The sequence below is a fragment of the Salvelinus sp. IW2-2015 genome, linkage group LG23, assembly GCF_002910315.2.
Source record: "Salvelinus sp. IW2-2015 linkage group LG23, ASM291031v2, whole genome shotgun sequence".
NCBI classification, from domain to species: Eukaryota; Metazoa; Chordata; class Actinopteri; order Salmoniformes; family Salmonidae; genus Salvelinus; species Salvelinus sp. IW2-2015.
Genome location: NC_036863.1, coordinates 6,569,574 through 6,588,037, shown reverse-complemented (window position 1 = coordinate 6,588,037; position 18,464 = coordinate 6,569,574). Strand labels below are relative to the sequence as shown.

General features: G+C 43.0%; 1 protein-coding gene across 1 annotated transcript in view; it reads left to right on the top strand.

Annotated features, from left to right (window-relative positions):
• LOC111950477 (follistatin-related protein 4-like) overlaps positions 1–17,544 on the top strand; it is a 158,841-nt gene extending 141,297 nt beyond the window's left edge. Inside the window, exons 8-14 of the mRNA XM_070434293.1 lie at positions 386–520; positions 1,127–1,153; positions 1,952–2,070; positions 2,639–2,788; positions 5,471–5,578; positions 12,634–12,743; positions 12,905–17,544. Coding sequence (XP_070290394.1) covers positions 386–520; positions 1,127–1,153; positions 1,952–2,070; positions 2,639–2,788; positions 5,471–5,578; positions 12,634–12,743; positions 12,905–13,613 — 1,358 coding nt within the window. The 3' untranslated portion in view covers positions 13,614–17,544. The remainder of the gene's footprint in view (positions 1–385; positions 521–1,126; positions 1,154–1,951; positions 2,071–2,638; positions 2,789–5,470; positions 5,579–12,633; positions 12,744–12,904) is intronic.
• Positions 17,545–18,464: the final 920 nt, after the last annotated feature.

The following is an 18,464-nucleotide window of genomic DNA, read 5'->3' as shown; positions in this document are numbered from 1 at the left end:
CACACACACACACACACACACACACACACACACACACACACTCTAGTTGTACTGTCAGAGCGCTGCCTCTCTCTGATGATAGCACTCACTGTGTCCTGAGATATATCACCTTCCCCTGACACCAGATCTCTGGGAACAGAACAGAGAGGATTCAGTCAAAGGATATTTTGAGGAAGGGTTGTTGTGTTGTCATCACAAGGGTTCAGGCTTCAATGGCTTGTGTTAGTGAGACGTGGGTACATAGTTAGTTGGCTACTTAGATTAGCTTTGTTCATTCATTTAGAAAAACACAGTGAGTGTATTGCTAGGTGGGAGGATGTTACAGCCATGGAAAATGTGTACCGGTGTAGAAACATGTGGCTTAGCTGAGACTCCTCTGTAACAGCGAATGGGAGYGAGCTCCACATTGGCAGCGTACGCTATGAGGACACAGGAGCCTACACCTGCATTGCGAAGAACGAGGTGGGGGTGGACGAGGACATATCGTCTCTGTTTGTGGAGGACTCAGCTAGAAAGACACGTAAGTGACTGAGAGTTTACTTCAAGTAGAACATGGAAGAATGCCTCCGCGATTTTAACAAGGTATTTTTGGCAATGAAAATGTATACAGTAATTAGCACAATGTTACAGTATATTGGCATACAATTAACAAAAAGCTTACGCTTTATTCTATGGTATCTTTCTGTATAAAAGAAAACAATGTGAGTGACATTTTTTTTTACAGCCTTTCGGTTTAGATTGTGTCAAATGCAATAAAACAACAAGGAAACATTTATGTTATTGTGTTAATTGAAGTATTTCTGCGTCTGTAAAGAATCACTCTTGCTAAATGTGTTCTGTCCCACTTTTTTTTAAATGACTTGATATGACATGGTATCTCTCTCTCTCTCTCCTGCCCGCCCTCTTTCCCTTTCTCCCTCTCTCTTTCCCTCTCTCTTTCCCTCTCTCTTTCCCTCTCTCTTTCCCTCTCTCTTTCCCTCTCTCTTTCCCTCTCTCTTTCCCTCTCTCTTTCCCTCTCTCTTTCCCTCTCTCTTTCCCTCTCTCTTTCCCTCCCTCTTTCCCTCTCTCTTTCCCTCTCTCTTTCCCTCCCTCTTTCCCTCTCTCTTCTGTCATTCTGATGCTGCAGTTGCTAACATACTGTGGCGGGAGGAAGGTACTGAAATATACCGTTGTATAACACTTTGTACCATTTGTTTCTTTTCTTTTCAATTCACTTCTACAATGGACCAACATTCCTCTGAATGTCTATGTTTTGTACTGTGAATATGTTAATTTTGTATATTCATTATGTGTATATTTTCTTGCTGAAAACGTTATTTCACAAGACTTGACCATGAAAATATAACACAAATGCAAACAGTTTTTATACTGGGCTGGACCACGTCAGCACACATAACTCTTCCACTATATTCTAGTTGTGACACCACACATGTGTATGAGAATAACTACGGCTGATTAGAGAGCAGATAGAACCATTGTTTGAATCTTGTCCAGCCCTGATACTGATTGTGCACAGACAGTATCACCAGCCGTAATGTCCCATCATGACCGTGTCAGCAGCACTCAAGGTTTTGATTGTATCTGGTTATCCTATACAATGTGACCTGCCATTCCAACACAATATGCTTTTCCACAGCATAAACAGCCTTGCTGCATGTCCTTGTCCCTGTAAGCATCAATCTGTTGTCTAATTACCAGCTGTTGTTTAGAGTCAGGTGTCAGGCCTGCAAAATGTTCTCGAGATCATAGCGTCCATCAAGTTTCAAAAGGCGTCTCACAATGAACTCGCTAGACATGTTGTTCACAGTCACTGACTCTGCAGTGAAAATGCCTGACAACTCCATCAGTCATTGACTAGTTCAGGTGCTGCTAACAGGGTCTGTGTATTCTCTGTAAGGCTTTTGAATGTGAGAACGTCAGCAGAAGCTCTTTTGATTTCCTAACTCTCCAGGTTTGAGCGTGGGAAACATGTTCTATGTGTTCTCTGATGAGGGCATCACCGTGCTGCAGCCCAGCGAGTGTGAGATACGTAAACACATTGAACACACAGAGAGGATCGTGGCCAGCTATGTGAGTCCTCCTGTCAATCTATGTACTGGCTGTAGAAGATAATGATGCAGGTGTTTTGGGACTTTTTATGACTTGAGATGATATTGAAGATGTACTACCAATACATATGGAAAAAGCCTCACTCTTACAGATATACAGAGGTACACACATCCCCCCCACTCCACTACAATCCATTGCTAGTAACTGTGCCCTCCGTTCACTAAATGTTATAGGATTACTCATGTCCATTAGTCAAAGACCCCAGGTCAATAGCTCACAGTAACCCTGCACGTCTGTAATATACTAGAGAACATCACTCTCCCAAAGCAATGGGCTTTAGTTGATAAAAGTGGCTTGTTTCTCTGAGGGATTGAAGTTTTACTGGTTGCTGTAATTGTATTACAGATCGATACAAACTCAATAAGTCATGTGTTAGCCCATTGCTGCTGTAAACAGCATTTTCTCTGCCGTATGCATGAGAGAGAGGGGGCCACTCTTCGAATATGGTCCTGTGTGTGGAGTGATTAACTGTGGATTCACCTTCTTCTTCATTCCTTCTTTCTCTCCCTCCATCCCGTTCTTTCTCCAGGAGGAAATGTGCCCTAAAAGTGAAGGTGTGTCCCGTCAGCACTGTTCGTGGTCCTCAGCGGTCAGTGTGAGGGATAAGTACATCTACGTCACCCAACCCCTTCAAAAACGCCTGCTGGTCATCGACACCCAGGCCCAGAAAGTGGTGCAGGTTGGTTGGTTTTATTAATCTTCTCTATAAGCCGTTTAGAGGGCCGTCCCCCGAAGCTTTCACCAACAGTGGGATGATGGCTTGAATGAAAGTCATTATTTTTACCACAAGAAGAGAGAGGGAGAGAGAGTGAAAACAGATAGAGAAAGAAAGAAAGAGTGCAAAGAGAGGGAGAGAGAGAGAGCAAAGAGAGGGAGAGAGGGAGCAAAGAGAGGGAGAGAGAGAGCAAAGAGGGGGAAAGAGAGGGAGCAGAGAGAGAGAGGGGGGAGTGGAGGGTGAAGAAGAGTGCTGAAAATAGAGAAGCTGGTGTTTTCCTCTCAATCGCCAAGCTCTGCCACACTTCTCCATACCCTCACTGGTGTGTGTGAGGGCACATCATGCCTTTCTCTCTACCCACTTCTCCCGCCCTCTATCTCTCTCTACCTCCCGCCATCTCTCTCTACCTCCCTTTCCCTCCATCTCTTTCTACCTCCCTTTCCCTCCCTCCATCCCTCTCAACCATCTCCAGTCGACACAGACGTTTCAGGAAGGCCTTTTTTAAAGAGTGAAAAATAACACCCTTATTCTGATCATGTATTTCCTTAACAACAACACCTAGCTAACCGTTACAAAATAGTCATTTTCATTTGCTGTCACGCTGCATGATAAAAGATAATGAACAATAYTTATTTTACCTTTATTTAACTAGGCAAGTCAGTTAAGAACAGATTTTTATTTACAATGACGGCCTACACTGGCCAAACCCGGACGACACTGGGCCAAATGAGCGCCGCACCATGGGACTCCCAATCACGGCCGGTTGTGATACAGCCTGGATTCGAACCAGGGTGTCTGTAGTGATGCCTCAAGCACTGAGATGCAGTGCCTTAGACCTCTGMGCCACTCGGGAGCACCATGAAGAATGAAGTTGTAGTTGTAGAACTATTTAGCAGGAGAAAGGCTGAAAAAAATGGCTGTTAAAAAACAGTGACATGATAGTGAATGAGTGTTGTGTCTATAACAAACTAGAAGTATACGTATGCTGGGATGAGTTGCCTGTAAGTCTCATTGTTTGGTACAATGACCCCTCCCTCCACCCTCCTCTGACATGTGAGTGACAGCATGACGGTCAGAGCCCCGCCATTCTCTGAGGGTCTGGCAGCGGGAGGGCTTTCCACACATACCTCACCAGTTGAAAATAAATAGGCTGACCTCCCATTACTGAACCCATGCCTCTGTCATGTTTCACTGGGGTTGCGATTGGGGAAGGGAGGGGGGTCGTCGTATGGCACGCTGCATGGCCATGGGAGCGGTTCATTGTTTGTGTTATTCCTCCCTGTTGACAATGCACCCGACCCAGTGTTGAGTCCCCATCTGTGTGTCTCTCTCTTCTTTCTTTCGTTCCCCCCTCCTCTCCCCTGTAACTATTCTCCAGGTCGTTGCTATAAATAACAATGTCTTCTCAGTCAACTTACCTGGGAAAATAAGGGTAAAATAAATGTCTCTCTCTTTCCCGGTTCTCTCTCTCTCTCTCAATTCAATTAAAGGGGCTTTATTGGCATAGGAAACATATGTTTACATTGCCAAAGCAAGTGAAATAAACAATAAACAATAAACAACAGTCAATTTTACACTCACAAGTTCCAAAATAATAAAGACATTTCAAATGTCATATTATGTATATATACAGTGTTGTAATGATGTGCAAATAGTTAAAGTACAAAAGGGAAAATAAATAAACAAAAATATTTTGTATTTGTATTTACAGTGGTGTTTGTTCTTCASTGGTTGCCCTTTTCTTGTGGCAACAGGTCACAAATCTTGCTGCTGTGATTGCACACTGTGGTATTTCATCCAATAGATATGGGAGTTTATCAATTCTTTGTGGGTCTGTGTAATCTAAGGGAAATATGTGTCTCTAATATGGTCACACATTTGGCAGGAGGTTAGGAAGTGCAGCTCAGTTTCCACCTCATTTTGTGGGCAGCGTGCACATAGCCTGTTTCTTCTTGAAAGCCAGGTCTGCCTACAGCGACCTTTCTCAATAGCAAGGCTATGCTCACTGACTCTGTACATAGTCAAAGCTTTCCTTAAGTTTGGGTCAGTCACAGTGGTCAGGTATTCTGCCACTGTGTMATCTCTGTTTAGGGCCAAATAGCATTCTAGTTTGCTCCTGTTTTTGTTAATTTTGTTAAGTTATTATCTTTTTGTTTACTAATGATTTGGTTGGGTCTAATTGTGTTGCTGTCCCGGGGCTCTGTTTGTGTTTGTGAACAGCTTGCTTAGGGAGCTATTCTCCAGATTCATCTCTCTGTAGGTGATGGCTTTGTTATTGAAGGTTTGGGAATCGCTTCCTTTTAGGTGGTTGTAGAATTGAACAGCTCTTTTCTGGATTTTGATCATCTGCAGGTATCGGCCTAATTCTACTCTTCATGCATTATTTGGTGTTTTACATTGTACACTGAGGATATTTTTGCAAAATTCTGAATTCCGAGTCTCAATTTGGTGTTTTTCCCATTTTGTGAATTCTTGGTTGGTGAGCGGACCACAGACCTCACAACCAAAAAGGGCAATGGGTTCTATAACTGATTCAAGTATTTTTAGCCAGATCCTAATTGGTATGTTGAATTGTATGTTCCTTTTGATGGCATAAAAGGCCTTTCTTGCCTTGTCTCTCAGATCGTTCTCTCTCTCTCTCTTCAGGCGGTAGAGACAGACCCTTTCCCGGTGAAGCTGCTCTATGACAAGTCACATGACCAGGTCTGGGTTCTAAGCTGGGGCAGCATGGAGAAGTCCCACCCAACCTTACAGGTAAGGAGTTATTGGTGTGTGGTGTGTGCAGGTGAGTGTGTGACTCTATCTTGGTCCATTCGCGTGTCTATGCGTACGTGTGTATAAGTGAGTATTTGTTTGTGTGAGTATTTAATATATGTATGTTTTAGCAATATTTACCAGTCAGCAAACTGAAATTCACAGCTGTGGCACTGTAGGCGTGTGATCCAGTCCCTTGGAGAGATGTGTTGGAGACTTCACATTGTAGGCATGTGATCCAGTCCCTTTGGAGAGGATGTGTTGGAGACTTCACACTGTAGGCATGTGATCCAGTCCCTTTGGAGAGGATGTGTTGGAGACTTCACACTGTAGGCATGTGATCCAGTCCCTTTGGAGAGGATTGTTTGGAGACTTCACACTGTAGGCATGTGATCCAGTCCCTTTGGAGAGGATGTGTTGGAGACTTCACACTGTAGGCATGTGATCCAGTCCCTTTGGAGAGGATGTGTTGGAGACTTCACACTGTAGGCATGTGATCCAGTCCCTTTGGAGAGGATGTGTTGGAGACTTCACACTGTAGGCTGTGATCCAGTCCCTTTGGAGAGAGTGTGAGATTCACACTGTAGGATGTGGATCCAGTCCTTTGGAGGATGTGTTGGAGACTTCACACTGTAGGCATGTGATCCAGTCCCTTTGGAGAGGATGTGTTGGAGACTTCACACTGTAGGCATGTGATCCAGTCCCTTTGGAGAGGATGTGTTGGAGACTTCACACTGTAGGCATGTGATCCAGTCCTTTGGAGAGGATGTGTTGGAGACTTCACACTGTAGGCATGTGATCCAGTCCCTTTGGAGAGGATGTGTTGGAGACTTCACACTGTAGGCATGTGATCCAGTCCTTTGGAGAGGATGTGTTGGAGACTTCACACTGTAGGCATGTGATCCAGTCCCTTTGGAGAGGATGTGTTGGAGACTTCACACTGTAGGCATGTGATCCAGTCCCTTTGGAGAGGATGTGTTGGAGACTTCACACTGTAGGACATGTGATCCAGTCCCTTTGGAGAGGATGTGTTGGAGACTTCACACTGTAGGCATTGTGATCCAGTCCCTTTGGAGAGGATGTGTTGGAGACTTCACACTGTAGGCATGTGATCCAGTCCCTTTGGAGAGGATGTGTTGGAGACTTCACACGTGAGGGATGATCACAGGTGTGGATGTGTTTCAGGCCCACAGGAGGTTTGGCCAATGGGAGCCCTGAGCTCAGAGCTGGCTTATGCTTCTGGAAGAGCCATCATAGTGTTTATAGGGTTGAGGTAATAGAGGACAGCAACACAGCTCCATATACTACAACTGTCAAGGGATTACTTTGTCATTTTGCAACAGACACAACATGTTTATTGTTATTTTCCTCTTCCTTTGGAGGTTGTTATCCTATTAAAATGTTGTGAGAACATTCTGTTTGTCAGTAGTCGGTAGGTGGAGAGGAGGAAACAGTCTTATTAGCAAGGGAGAGAATGGAACGCTTGTCAGTTTGGGCTCATTGTGAAATCCTAATGTGTTCTCACTCCCCTGTCCAAGCGGGATGCAATGGGTCCCAAAGAAAGAGATAGAAAAGTGCCTTTTAAAAACAGCATTGCTATCTCAAACAAGGTGATTTTCTGCTCATTTAATTAATTCTTCAAATTGTTGTATAGTCTCAAACTGCTCTGCAGAAGTGTTCAGGTGAATTGTCAGAACTACTAAAACATGCCTGGTGTTCTGTAGTCGCTCAATAGTAATGAATAATTACAAAACGAAGCTTGAATCATTCAGTCTAGAATGCAATTTCAGGCAATCTGCATAACTGGCTGTAAGGCATATGGATCGCACCACAAATAAATGGCTTGATAATGTCATTATTATTTGGAATGCAAGAAATTGACGTGAGCATCAACAGTCCTGCTGTCTCCACTGGAGGCAATTCAAAATGTCAAACACCTCCTTTTTTAATTGCTCAATATCTCTAAGCAAACATGAGTGAGATTGACAATCCATTAGATAAGATTAATGAAGGAGCAGGGATGCTGAGAGGTGAGGATGTAGCTTAAGAGAGTGTAGCTTAAATGCAGACCAGACAGGATTCATCTGATGACATTGAGGAGTTTACCACATTGAGGAGTTTACCACATAAGTCACCAGCTTCATTAATAAGTGCATCGACGACGACGTCGTCCCCACAGTGACCTTTCTTACTCTCAGACTGGTCTCACTGTCGATGTATGCACGTGCCGATCCTGGCTATTCAGAGACAGCAAATGATGCAGAGGTGAAAGAGAATGTGGGGTATGCTAACACTAGGGTTTAGAAACATGGCGACATGAGCTTACAACATATTACAGTGGCAAGATCACGGATTACAAAGGGAAACCCAGCCATGAGCTGCCCAGTGATGCGAGCCTACCAGATGAGCTAAATGCCTTCTATTCTCGCTTTCGAGGCAAGCAACATTAAGCCTTGCATGAGAGCACCAGCTGTTCTGGACGACTGTGTTATCTCGCTCTCCATAGAAGATGTGAGTAAGACCTTTATACAGGTTAACATTCAAAAGGCCGCTGGGCCACACAGATTACCAGGACGCGTACTCAGAGCATGCACTGACTAGCTGACAAGTGTCTTCACTGACATTTTCAACCTCTCCCTGACCCAACCAGATTCAGAGTGTTTAATAGTCACATGTACAGAGTTGCAGGTGTGATTGCAGGGTACAGTGAAAATATCAGCCAACATGCAGGACAAATTATTATTATTTTTTTTTTAATAGTAATAAAAACAACAATAGAAAAAGCACTATATACACATCATAACTGTAGCAGTCTGTAATAGCTACATATTTCAAGTAGCCAAGCAAAGTCCATGTACCCACGAATGCCAAGGTAACCTGTCTAAATGACTATTGCCCCGTAGCACTCACATCTGTAGCCATGAAATGCTTTGAAAGGCTGGTCATGGCTCACATCAACACCATCATCTCAGACACCCTGGACCCACTGCAATTCGCATACCGACCCAACAGATCCACAGATGATGCAATCTCATTACTCTACATTTCCCTCTCCCACCTGGACAAGAGGAACACCTATGTAGGAATACTGTTCACGCTGTTCATGCTGTTCATTGACTACAGCTCAGCGTTCAACACCATAGTGCCCACCAAGTTCATCACTAACCTCAGGACCCTGGGACTGAACGCTTCCCTCTGCAACTGAATCCTGGACTTCTTAACGGGCCGCCCTCAGGTGGTGATGGTAGGCAATAACACATYCACCACGCTGACCCTCAACACGGGGGCCCCTCAGGGGTGCATGATTAGTTCCTTTCTGTACTCCTTGTTCATCCACGACTGCGTTATTAAGATTGCTGACGACACGACTACAGTAGGCCTGATCACTGATGATGATGAGACAGCCTATARGAAGGAAGTTATTGACCTGATAGTGTGGTGCCAGGACAACACCTCTCCCTCAACGTCAGCAAGACAAAGGAGCTGATCGTGGACTACAGGAAATGGAGGGCCGAGCACGCCCCAATCTACATCGACAGGGCTGTAGTCGAGCGGGTCGAGAGCTTCAAGTTCCTCGGTGTCCACATCATTAAGGAATTCACATGGTCCACACACACCAACACAGCTGTGAAGAAGGCGCAACAATGCCTCTTCCCCCTCCGGAGGCTGAAAAGCTTGGTATGGGCCCTCAGATCCTCAAAAAGTTATATAGCTGCACCATTGAGAGCATCTTGACTGGCTGCATCCCCACTTGGTATGGCAACTGCTTGGCATCCGACCACAAGGCGCTACAGAGGGTAGTGCGTAATGCTCAGTACATCACTGGGGACGAGCTCCCTGCCATCCATGACCTCTATACCAGGCGGTGTCAGTGAAGGCCCTAAAAATTGGCAGACTCCAGCCACCCAAGGCATAGACTGTTCTCTCTGCTACTGAACRGCAAGTGGTACCGATGCACCAAGTCTGAAACCAACAGGACCCTGAACAGCTTCTACCCCCAAGCCATACTGTAAGACTGCTAAATGGTTAACCAAATAGCTACCAGGACAATCTCAATTGATCCTTTTTGCGCTAACTCTTTTGACTCATCACATACGCTTCTGCTACTGTTTACTATCTATCCTGTTGCCTAGTCACTTTTCCCWACCTATATGTACATATCTACCTCAATTACCTCGTACCCCTAACATTGACTCGGTACTGGTACCCAGAGTATATAGCCAAGTCATCATTACTCATTGTGTATTTATTCCTCCTGTTATTATTATTCTCTATGCATTGTTGGGAAGGGCCCGTAAGTAAGAATTTCACTGTTAGTCTACACCTGGTGTTTTACGAAATATGTGACAAATAACATTTTATTGTATTTGATTTGATTTAAGATCCCATTTCACATTACTTCACCCTTATACTACAGTGTAATATTCATATTAAAGTGGGGACCTATAGGAGATAAAGCATTTCTTAATAGCATTGGGATTCACCAGTCTGCCTTGAAATGAGTGCAGTTCAATATAAAAGCCACTCAGTCAGTACAAACCAATTCCCCTTCAGGTATTAAAGTACAGTAGGAGTAATACAGTAGAGAAAATAACAGCTGAGGTAAAAACACAGTAACACTGTGTAACACGGTATGATCCATTAGGATGAGCGATGACAGGGTGATGGTATGAGTTTCCGAACACCCTGAGCGTGTGAGAGCATTACTTCCTGATTAGACATGAGTAATATTATGTATGAGTCCGATCATTAACTCTGGACCTTTGTAACAATGTAACAATTCTAATGCCCTTTTTTTAACAAGGTTTCTCTTCAAACCCTGTAGGGGTTAGAAGTACAAGGGGTATCTGTTTTTAAAAGTCGGTTATGAGCAGAGCTGATATGAGGGGCTCTGTAGCTATGTAGACTGCGGTGACAAAGGGAGCCGCATTAAACTTGTGTTATTTTCTCTGCGAGTAGTTCACTCACAAGAAGACAGCAAAATCCTAAATCTGGCCCACCACTGACAATGTGATGGTGTTAGCGCTTTAGTGAGGATGGCACAGACTTCAGATTAGTATCTATCAGTGGAGGCTCCTCTGAGGAGGAAGGGGAGGACCATCCTCCTCAGTAAATTTCATAAAATGACATTTTTTAAAACATTGAAAAATATATCCTTTTTAKATAAAATTATACTAAATGTATTCAAATGTCACCAAAGAATTAATTAAAACACAGTGTTTTGCAACGAAGGTCTACAGTAGCCTCAGCAGCACTCTGTAGGGTAGCACCATGGTGTAGCCATCCTCCTCTTGGTACATTGACTTCAATGCAACACTATCAACAAGGCAGGTCCTACAGGCCCTAGTTTTGTCGCACCTTGACTAATGTTCAGTCRTGTGGTCAAGTGCCACAAAAAAASGAATTAGGAAAATTGCAATTGGCTCAGAACAGGGCAGCACGGCTGGACCTTGGATGTACACAGAGAGCTAATATGAATAATATGAATGTCAATCTCTCCTGGCTCAAAATGGAGGAGAGATTGACTTCATCACTACTTGTATTTATGAGAGGTATTGACATGTTGAATGCACCGAGCTGTCTGTCTAAACTACTGGCACACAACACAAGCAGTAAAATTTGATTTTAAAAAACACCTTATGTACAGACACACAGGTACCATAGACTTACACAGTAATTATGACAACTTCCGCAGGACATCCTCCAACCTATCAGAGCTCTTGCAGCATGAACTGACATGTTGTCCACCCAACCAAAGATCAGAGAACAAATCTAGTACTGAAAGCGTGAGCTACAGCTAGCTAGCACTGCAGTGCATAAAATGTGGTGAGTAGTTGACTCAAAGTGAGAGAAAGACAATAGTTGAACAGTTTTCAACAAATTAATTTCTTCAAAAATGAAGAAGCAAGAGAGAGAGAGAGCGAGTAATTTTTTTAACTTTCAGTTTTCACTTACTAGTAAATGCAGCTCACTACTTTAGTTACTCAAACACCRGGCTCAAACAGAGGGATGGTATGCTAGCTAGCTGGCTATGACTATCCAAACCAACACTAGAACTCTTCCAAGTCAAAATAAGCTTTTGGTTTTATTAATTTATTGCCACCTGGGCCCACCGCTGTAACTGCTTACTGACTATACTCTATAATATTACTGCATGATTGTAGTGGGTTTACTAATGCATTAGTTCTATTAGCTATGTTGACTATGACGTTACTTTAGCTAATATGGTGACAACGATGTAGGCTGTGTGTAGCGGTATGACATGGTTTGGCTTGGAAAGKTTTTTTCACCTGGTCACATACAGCTGATGTGTTGTTCATTGAAGTCCATGAATGAAGGGAAAAGGTGAGGGGAGGAGAGCATAGAGGCTAGAAGTAATACAACGTGGCTGCTATGAAAGTGATCTGTGTTTATGCATGATCAGAGGTGTATTCATTCTGCTGATTCTGTTGAAAAACATTTCTTAAACGGAAGCAAACGAAACTGAAAAAAAATAACTGAATTTGTCCAATGGAAACTCTCGTTTGCAACTGTTGGACTAATGATTACACCCTAGATAAGCTAGATGCAGGCAAGAGTGTGCAAGGCGGTATTGAATGTGTCACTATCTGTCTATGTGTCACTGTCCTTGACAGTGACCTGATAATGTAGAGTACCTGATGAAGCATGTGTCATGTACGTACTGGGGGGGGGGGGGGGGGGGGGGGGCAAAGAGAGTGGATGGATAGATCGTCCAATGAGAAATGGGATTTGTCAGACCGATGCCTTTGACTTGTGAGATAGCAGCTTTGTCTGTGTCTCTCCTAAAGCAACAATTACCCAATACAATCCTCTATCAGGTTGAGGTGAGGCCATATTGCATAAGCCTAACTATACTGCTCTATGTAGATCCTTATCTGCAATAGGATATACGGCAACATTAACATCTGACTGTTTTGCTGTTATGTTTCAGTACAGTTTCCGACCCATGCTTTCTCTTACTGTTCTCTGGCTGGGTAGGTGATACTTGTATTTGTATATTTCCTTTTCTCATGTTCTTCTTTGCTCTGTTCCAGGTGATTCCCCAGGCCAGTGTTGGAGAGGTGCACCACACCATCCGCACCCCCTTCCAGAGGGTTGATGACTTCTTCATCCCTCCAACCAACCTCATCATCACTCACGTCAGGTACGGATGTCCCGCTAACCTTAAACACCGGTGGTGAACTCACCACCTCATCATCGCAATCCCTCTCAAGTAGAGGAGAAAAGAGCATATTAGAATTTTAATGAGAATCCTCACCGCACTGTAATCACCATTAACCTTTCCCTTGAACTTTGTCATCTTAGGTTTGGCTTCGTCTTCCTCAAATCTGAACCCGCGGTGCATAAGATTGACTTAGAGACCTTCCACCGAGTCAAAACCATCAGCCTGAAGACCTACAGCTGTGTGCCCGTCAGCATGGCTTACACACACTTGAGTGGATTCTACTTCATCCAGTGCCAGTCTCAGAGCAGGGACCCCTCGTCAGCCCAGCCACAGCTCCTGATCGACAGTGTCACCGACACCGTCATTGGGCCCAACCTCAACATCACGGGCCAGCCCTACGTGTCCCCGAACGGCCGCTACATCGTTACCCCGGACCAGCAGCGCGGCAAGGTCAGAGTTCAGACAGTGTCCTTCCAGGGGGTGCTGGGTCTGAGCCGGGAATTGGACACCTCGCTCCTCGTGTCCGACCTGGTCTTCCAGCCTTCCTTCACTGAGTCCAATCAGTACACGGTGGTAGCTGCCTCTGGCTCAGGCATGGACCTGGTTTTCTCTGACCTGGCGTCAGGCCACAGCGAGGTCCTCAAGAGCCTCAAGGAGCCCCTGTCACCCCACACCTGGCCCTGGGGGGGGCCCAACAGAGTGGTGGTGTCCAGCGGACTGTTTGGCCAGTACCTGGTCACACCCTCAGCGGAATCCCTCTTTGTGTTGAACGGCAAACAGAAGACGCCCCACTGCGAGGTGTCAGACATCAAGAGAGGGAACACAGTGGTGTGGGTGGGAGAGGTATGAGAAATAGGGAAGAGAGAGAGAGAGAGAGAGATAGAGAGAGAAAGAGAGATCAGGCCAAAACACTTCAGATATATGTGGACATAAGTGGACTCAACCCTAGGACTGAGTGAGAGGAACACATGTCTAGGTTATTGTAACAAAAATACACAAAAAATTATAATTGAAAAAAATATTAAGAAAATCCTATTGTGATATTTTTACGGGGAGAAGGTGCGTGGGGAGGCCCTTCAGTGCAACAGTGATCTATGTGCACTTAACTGAGAGGAGTTATGCATTATAGCACTTCCTTGTAACACTGCAGATACATGTAACAGGAGAGGGATATAATGATGACRTTTTGAAAACATTAACTATGCACAATGCTCACTTTTTTAGAGTAAAGCTTTTTGGTTTCAAGATGTTTGTCGTTCACCAGTGCTGCAAATAGTCACAACAAGATGTCTGTCTGGCTTTAGTGTATACATGTGTTTTCAGTCCTTTTCAAAACCACTGCTCTCTGTTATTTGCCTTTGTCTGTGGAAATGGTATTGTACGCTTTCTCTAAAAGYTCTCATCCTGACCAACACATATAGGTTACTTTAAAACACATGTTGTACCCTATAAGTCATAACCTGTTACTTTCAAAAAAGACCACGTTTCCATCCATTAGCTAAGAACAGTGGATATCTAATAGCCTACAGTAGAAAACCCATTAAAACATGTTATTGTACAAAGACTAGATATGGTACAGTATACCAGCTCTTCCCCCTCAATCTCACACAGTAAACCTACTTCCAGTTTTGATCCGGTGACCTCCTAGTCCTCTGTCTACTAAGTCTAGCATTGTAAGGATCTTGTTCATCAGCATGGAGGTATTGTAAGTCCTATGTATCCTGTTTCTGCCCTATAGCTTGGTTCCATCACGCTCCATGACTGAAATCCAACTTCCCCTAAAGAATAGCTCTTCCTATTGCATTATTACTGGCTAGTGCTGTGTGCAACGAGCTAGTTACAGCAAAACAACACTATCAAAAAATACATAAACCGAGATAATCAGATTTGTTGTTCATGTTTGTGATTTATATATTTGCTAATACTTTACTCAATCTGACACAGAAGCAGAGGCTTGATTATGTTTCCTAGACCACTGTTGCACTGAGAGAAATGTGTGTATTTCAGAAAGAGTGAGGCAGAGATGTGTAATATATATTCAAAAAGCTCAATTCGAAGCCCAAATTATTTTGCAGATGTCATGGAAAAACAACATTTCAGGAATTACCATCAAAAAGCATCAGGCACCCAGACCGCAGTACCTATCTTGCCACCAATACAGAGTAACTTCAGAATAATTCATACGAGTCACCACCAAAGGCTTCATCAGGACTGAGTGTTCCATATGCATGTACTGAGAGTTGAGGCTCATCACACTAATGTTATTTCAGAGCAATCAAAGGTGCATTGTCGACAAGGTAATTTCCTCTTGAATGACATCTGCAGCATTTACCATAAATGTGACCTCCGCGATCATCAGGAAAATGTACTTTAAAAGGTTCATTGTCACTGGTACAATGTGCTTGTCGTCAACGCGCCTCTGATTGAATCCCGGCCTTCGAGTGCACAGGATCACATACTGTACATTGCATACATTTTCTCTAACCAAGACCCTGGCTGTAGACCGAACCTCTTGGTGTGATGTTGACATTAGAGACACTGTTGTAGATATACATTGTTCTTAGTTAGATTAGAACACATTCAAACATGAACTGTAGAGTTTTCTTTATGCATTTCCTGTATTCTGGTTTTTGAGGGAAATGGTTTGTAAAAAAAAATCTAATAAAATGACCAAAAAAAGCTTGCAGCTGTGTCACACTATAAATTACTTTGAACATAAAATATATAAATATTCAGGGACAAATTTCCACCAAACACATACATCTGTTGCTAAGGTGAGGCCTAACTATGGTACAAAACCCCAAACTGTTCATTTTCCTGTGTATGTATTTGAATGTTACATGAAATTGTTTGTTTGTTGATGTTTGGGCTCTGGATTTGGCTCTTTTTGCGGAGCAGTTTCACATTTCAAATGGTATCCTGACACCTGGACAGCACGGCTCTGAAAATTGTACAATATTCTTCTTCGATCCAAAGCCCAATTGAGACAGTGTAGCTTTCTGTCTGAAACCAGGCAAGAGTCATTTCTAACTGTGGAGTGCCATTTGTAGTGCTCAGAAGAGTGGCACAGACCAGTCAATGATAAACATCGTTTTTTCTGTTGAGTCAGGATGTGGTGAGTGGTAATAGGTTTTGAGTTGCCCCCCCACCCCTCAAAATAATAGCTCAAGACCCTGTTGAGATTTGAGACATTGACTAAACACTAAGAATATATCAGCACTGTGGTGATAGTTGGCTGAAACATGCATCTTTGTTACCATCCCTAAGACCTGGCTAATCAAAAACAAGCTGTACCTGCTTCTACATCTCATATTGTAAACAGAGCTGCACAGTCCTTTAAGAACTCAAACAGAGCTGCACGTCCTTTAAGAACTCAAACAGAGCTGCACAGTCTTTAAGAACCTAAAACAGAGCTGCAGTCATTTAAGAACTCAAACAGAGCTGCCACAGTCCTTTAGAACTCAAACAGAGCTGCACAGTCCTTTAAGAACTAAAACGAGCGCACAGTCCTTTAAGAACTCAAACAGAGCTGCACAGTCCTTTAAGAACTCAAACAGAGCTGCACAGTCCTTTAAGAACTCAAACAGAGCTGCACAGTCCTTTAAGAACTAAAACAGAGCTGCACAGTCTTTAAGACTCAAACAGAGCTGCACAGTCCTTTAAGAACTCAAACAGAGCTGCAACAGTCCTTTAAGAACTCAAACAGAGCTGCACAGTCCTTTAAGAACTCAAACAGAGCTGCACAGTCCTTTAAGAACTAAAACAGAGCTGCACAGTCCTTTAAGAACTCAAACAGAGCTGCACAGTCCTTTAAGAACTCAAACAGAGCTGCACAGTCCTTTAAGAACTCAAAACGAGCTGCACAGTCCTTTAAGAACTCAAACGAGCTGGCACAGTCCTTTAAGAAGCTAAAACAGAGCTGCACAGTCCTTTAAGAACTCAAACAGAGCTGCACAGTCCTTTAAGAACTCAAAGTTCTTATCAGATCTTAATTAATACAGGCTCAACTAAGTATATTCAAATCAGCAGATATGTCACTTTTCTTTTAAATGAATATCAACAACACAAGATGCCTAAATTAGAGGATACATGTGTGCTGTTCTAAGATCTTTAGTAACCTAGGTAACCTTAAAGGCTTTTAGCTGTATCCGTGCTGGTTTATCTCTATGCAACACATTCTCATTGTTAAGGCAATTACTGTTGTATGATGTATGTGTTTTGTGAGCATAATCCTGTACGTTACATCAGTATTTTCTATAGTGAGTGAATTTTTCCCAAGAAGACATTAAAACCTGAGTTTGAGTGTTTAAACGGATCATTTGTCATCCAATTGTTAAGTCCACTGATCATTCTTGTTGTCCACTCGCAAACTGTGAAGGGATGGTTCCTTCAATGTTTCCTCCACACCTTTCCATGACAATGTGTGTCTCAATCTTCCATTCAAACTATTATCAACATTTTGTTAAAAACTTTCTCTCGTCTTTGTTCAATTTCGATGTACAGTTGGTAACAATTTGGCCGCATATGGATGATTTGATTCCATTTTTTTTTTTTTATATTCAGAGAAACGTTTTAATATTTTTTAGTTGCGTCATCGGAACTGAAATGTAATGAACAGGTGTCTATACCCCATATTATCCACAGACAAGACCCATCTCACCAGTGATGTATTTGAATTAGCATTGACTGTAAGGACAAGACATCAATTGTATTGTGTTGCCTGGGATGTAACTTTTCTTTCCCCCTTGTTTTACAATAAAATATGAAAATTAAGTACTTACCAAGAAGCGTCTTGTCTTTAAAAACATGCTACAGAATGGGTAAATAATTATACCCATAAGAAGGTGCCTAGATTCTCTTTAGATGCTATTCATTTAATCTCCCAATCTAGGGATGCCAAAACAGAGGAAAAAATAGAACATGCAGAGGTTATTTCTGTTGTGGAGGTGCACCACTGTCTCTTAAGTTATAATTGGAGGTTGAAACATGGTGGACCAAAAGCAGGGCTTCCAAAAAAAGTTATCTGATTTTATAATCCCATATAACTGTGCTTTGAAGGAGTCAAGGAGTCTACAACAATATTGATGAATCGTAGGTTCTTTGCCACTCATCAATTACCTGATGACCCCACCTACTCCACCCCTGTCCCTCTCTAAGCCATTGTCATTCTTAATCCTCGTTTATACCTGGCGCTAACATGCGTCCTTTGTCCTGATCTTGTCCACATTCTGATTGTGTCTACATTTCCAGATAGGTGTAGATGATTAAAAGACACAATGTGATCTGATTGTGATCACATCTTCCCGACCACCTTTGGAGGTAGTCAAGCACGCATTGTGTCTGGATGTCAATCAAGCGTGAACAGATCTGGATGGTCAAACCTTTTAAATCATCATTATACCAGCCTCTAAAATGATTGACAGGTATAGAGGCAGAACCATCATTCCTCTGTACCATACCATCCTCCCTCCACTCCTAGTAGCACCATTGATTTATGGCATCAGACATTGTCTTAATAATAAAAATAAACACAGTCATATTATTTTGAAGTAATATGCATACAGGGAGGCACCAGACAATCTGGTCACAATGCGGACGGTTAAGAGACGCATTTTAATACAATGTGTAGTTCATATTGATCAGATGATAAAACTCATATATTACCGCAAGGTGTAAACGAGGCTTTAGTGTCAGACAACT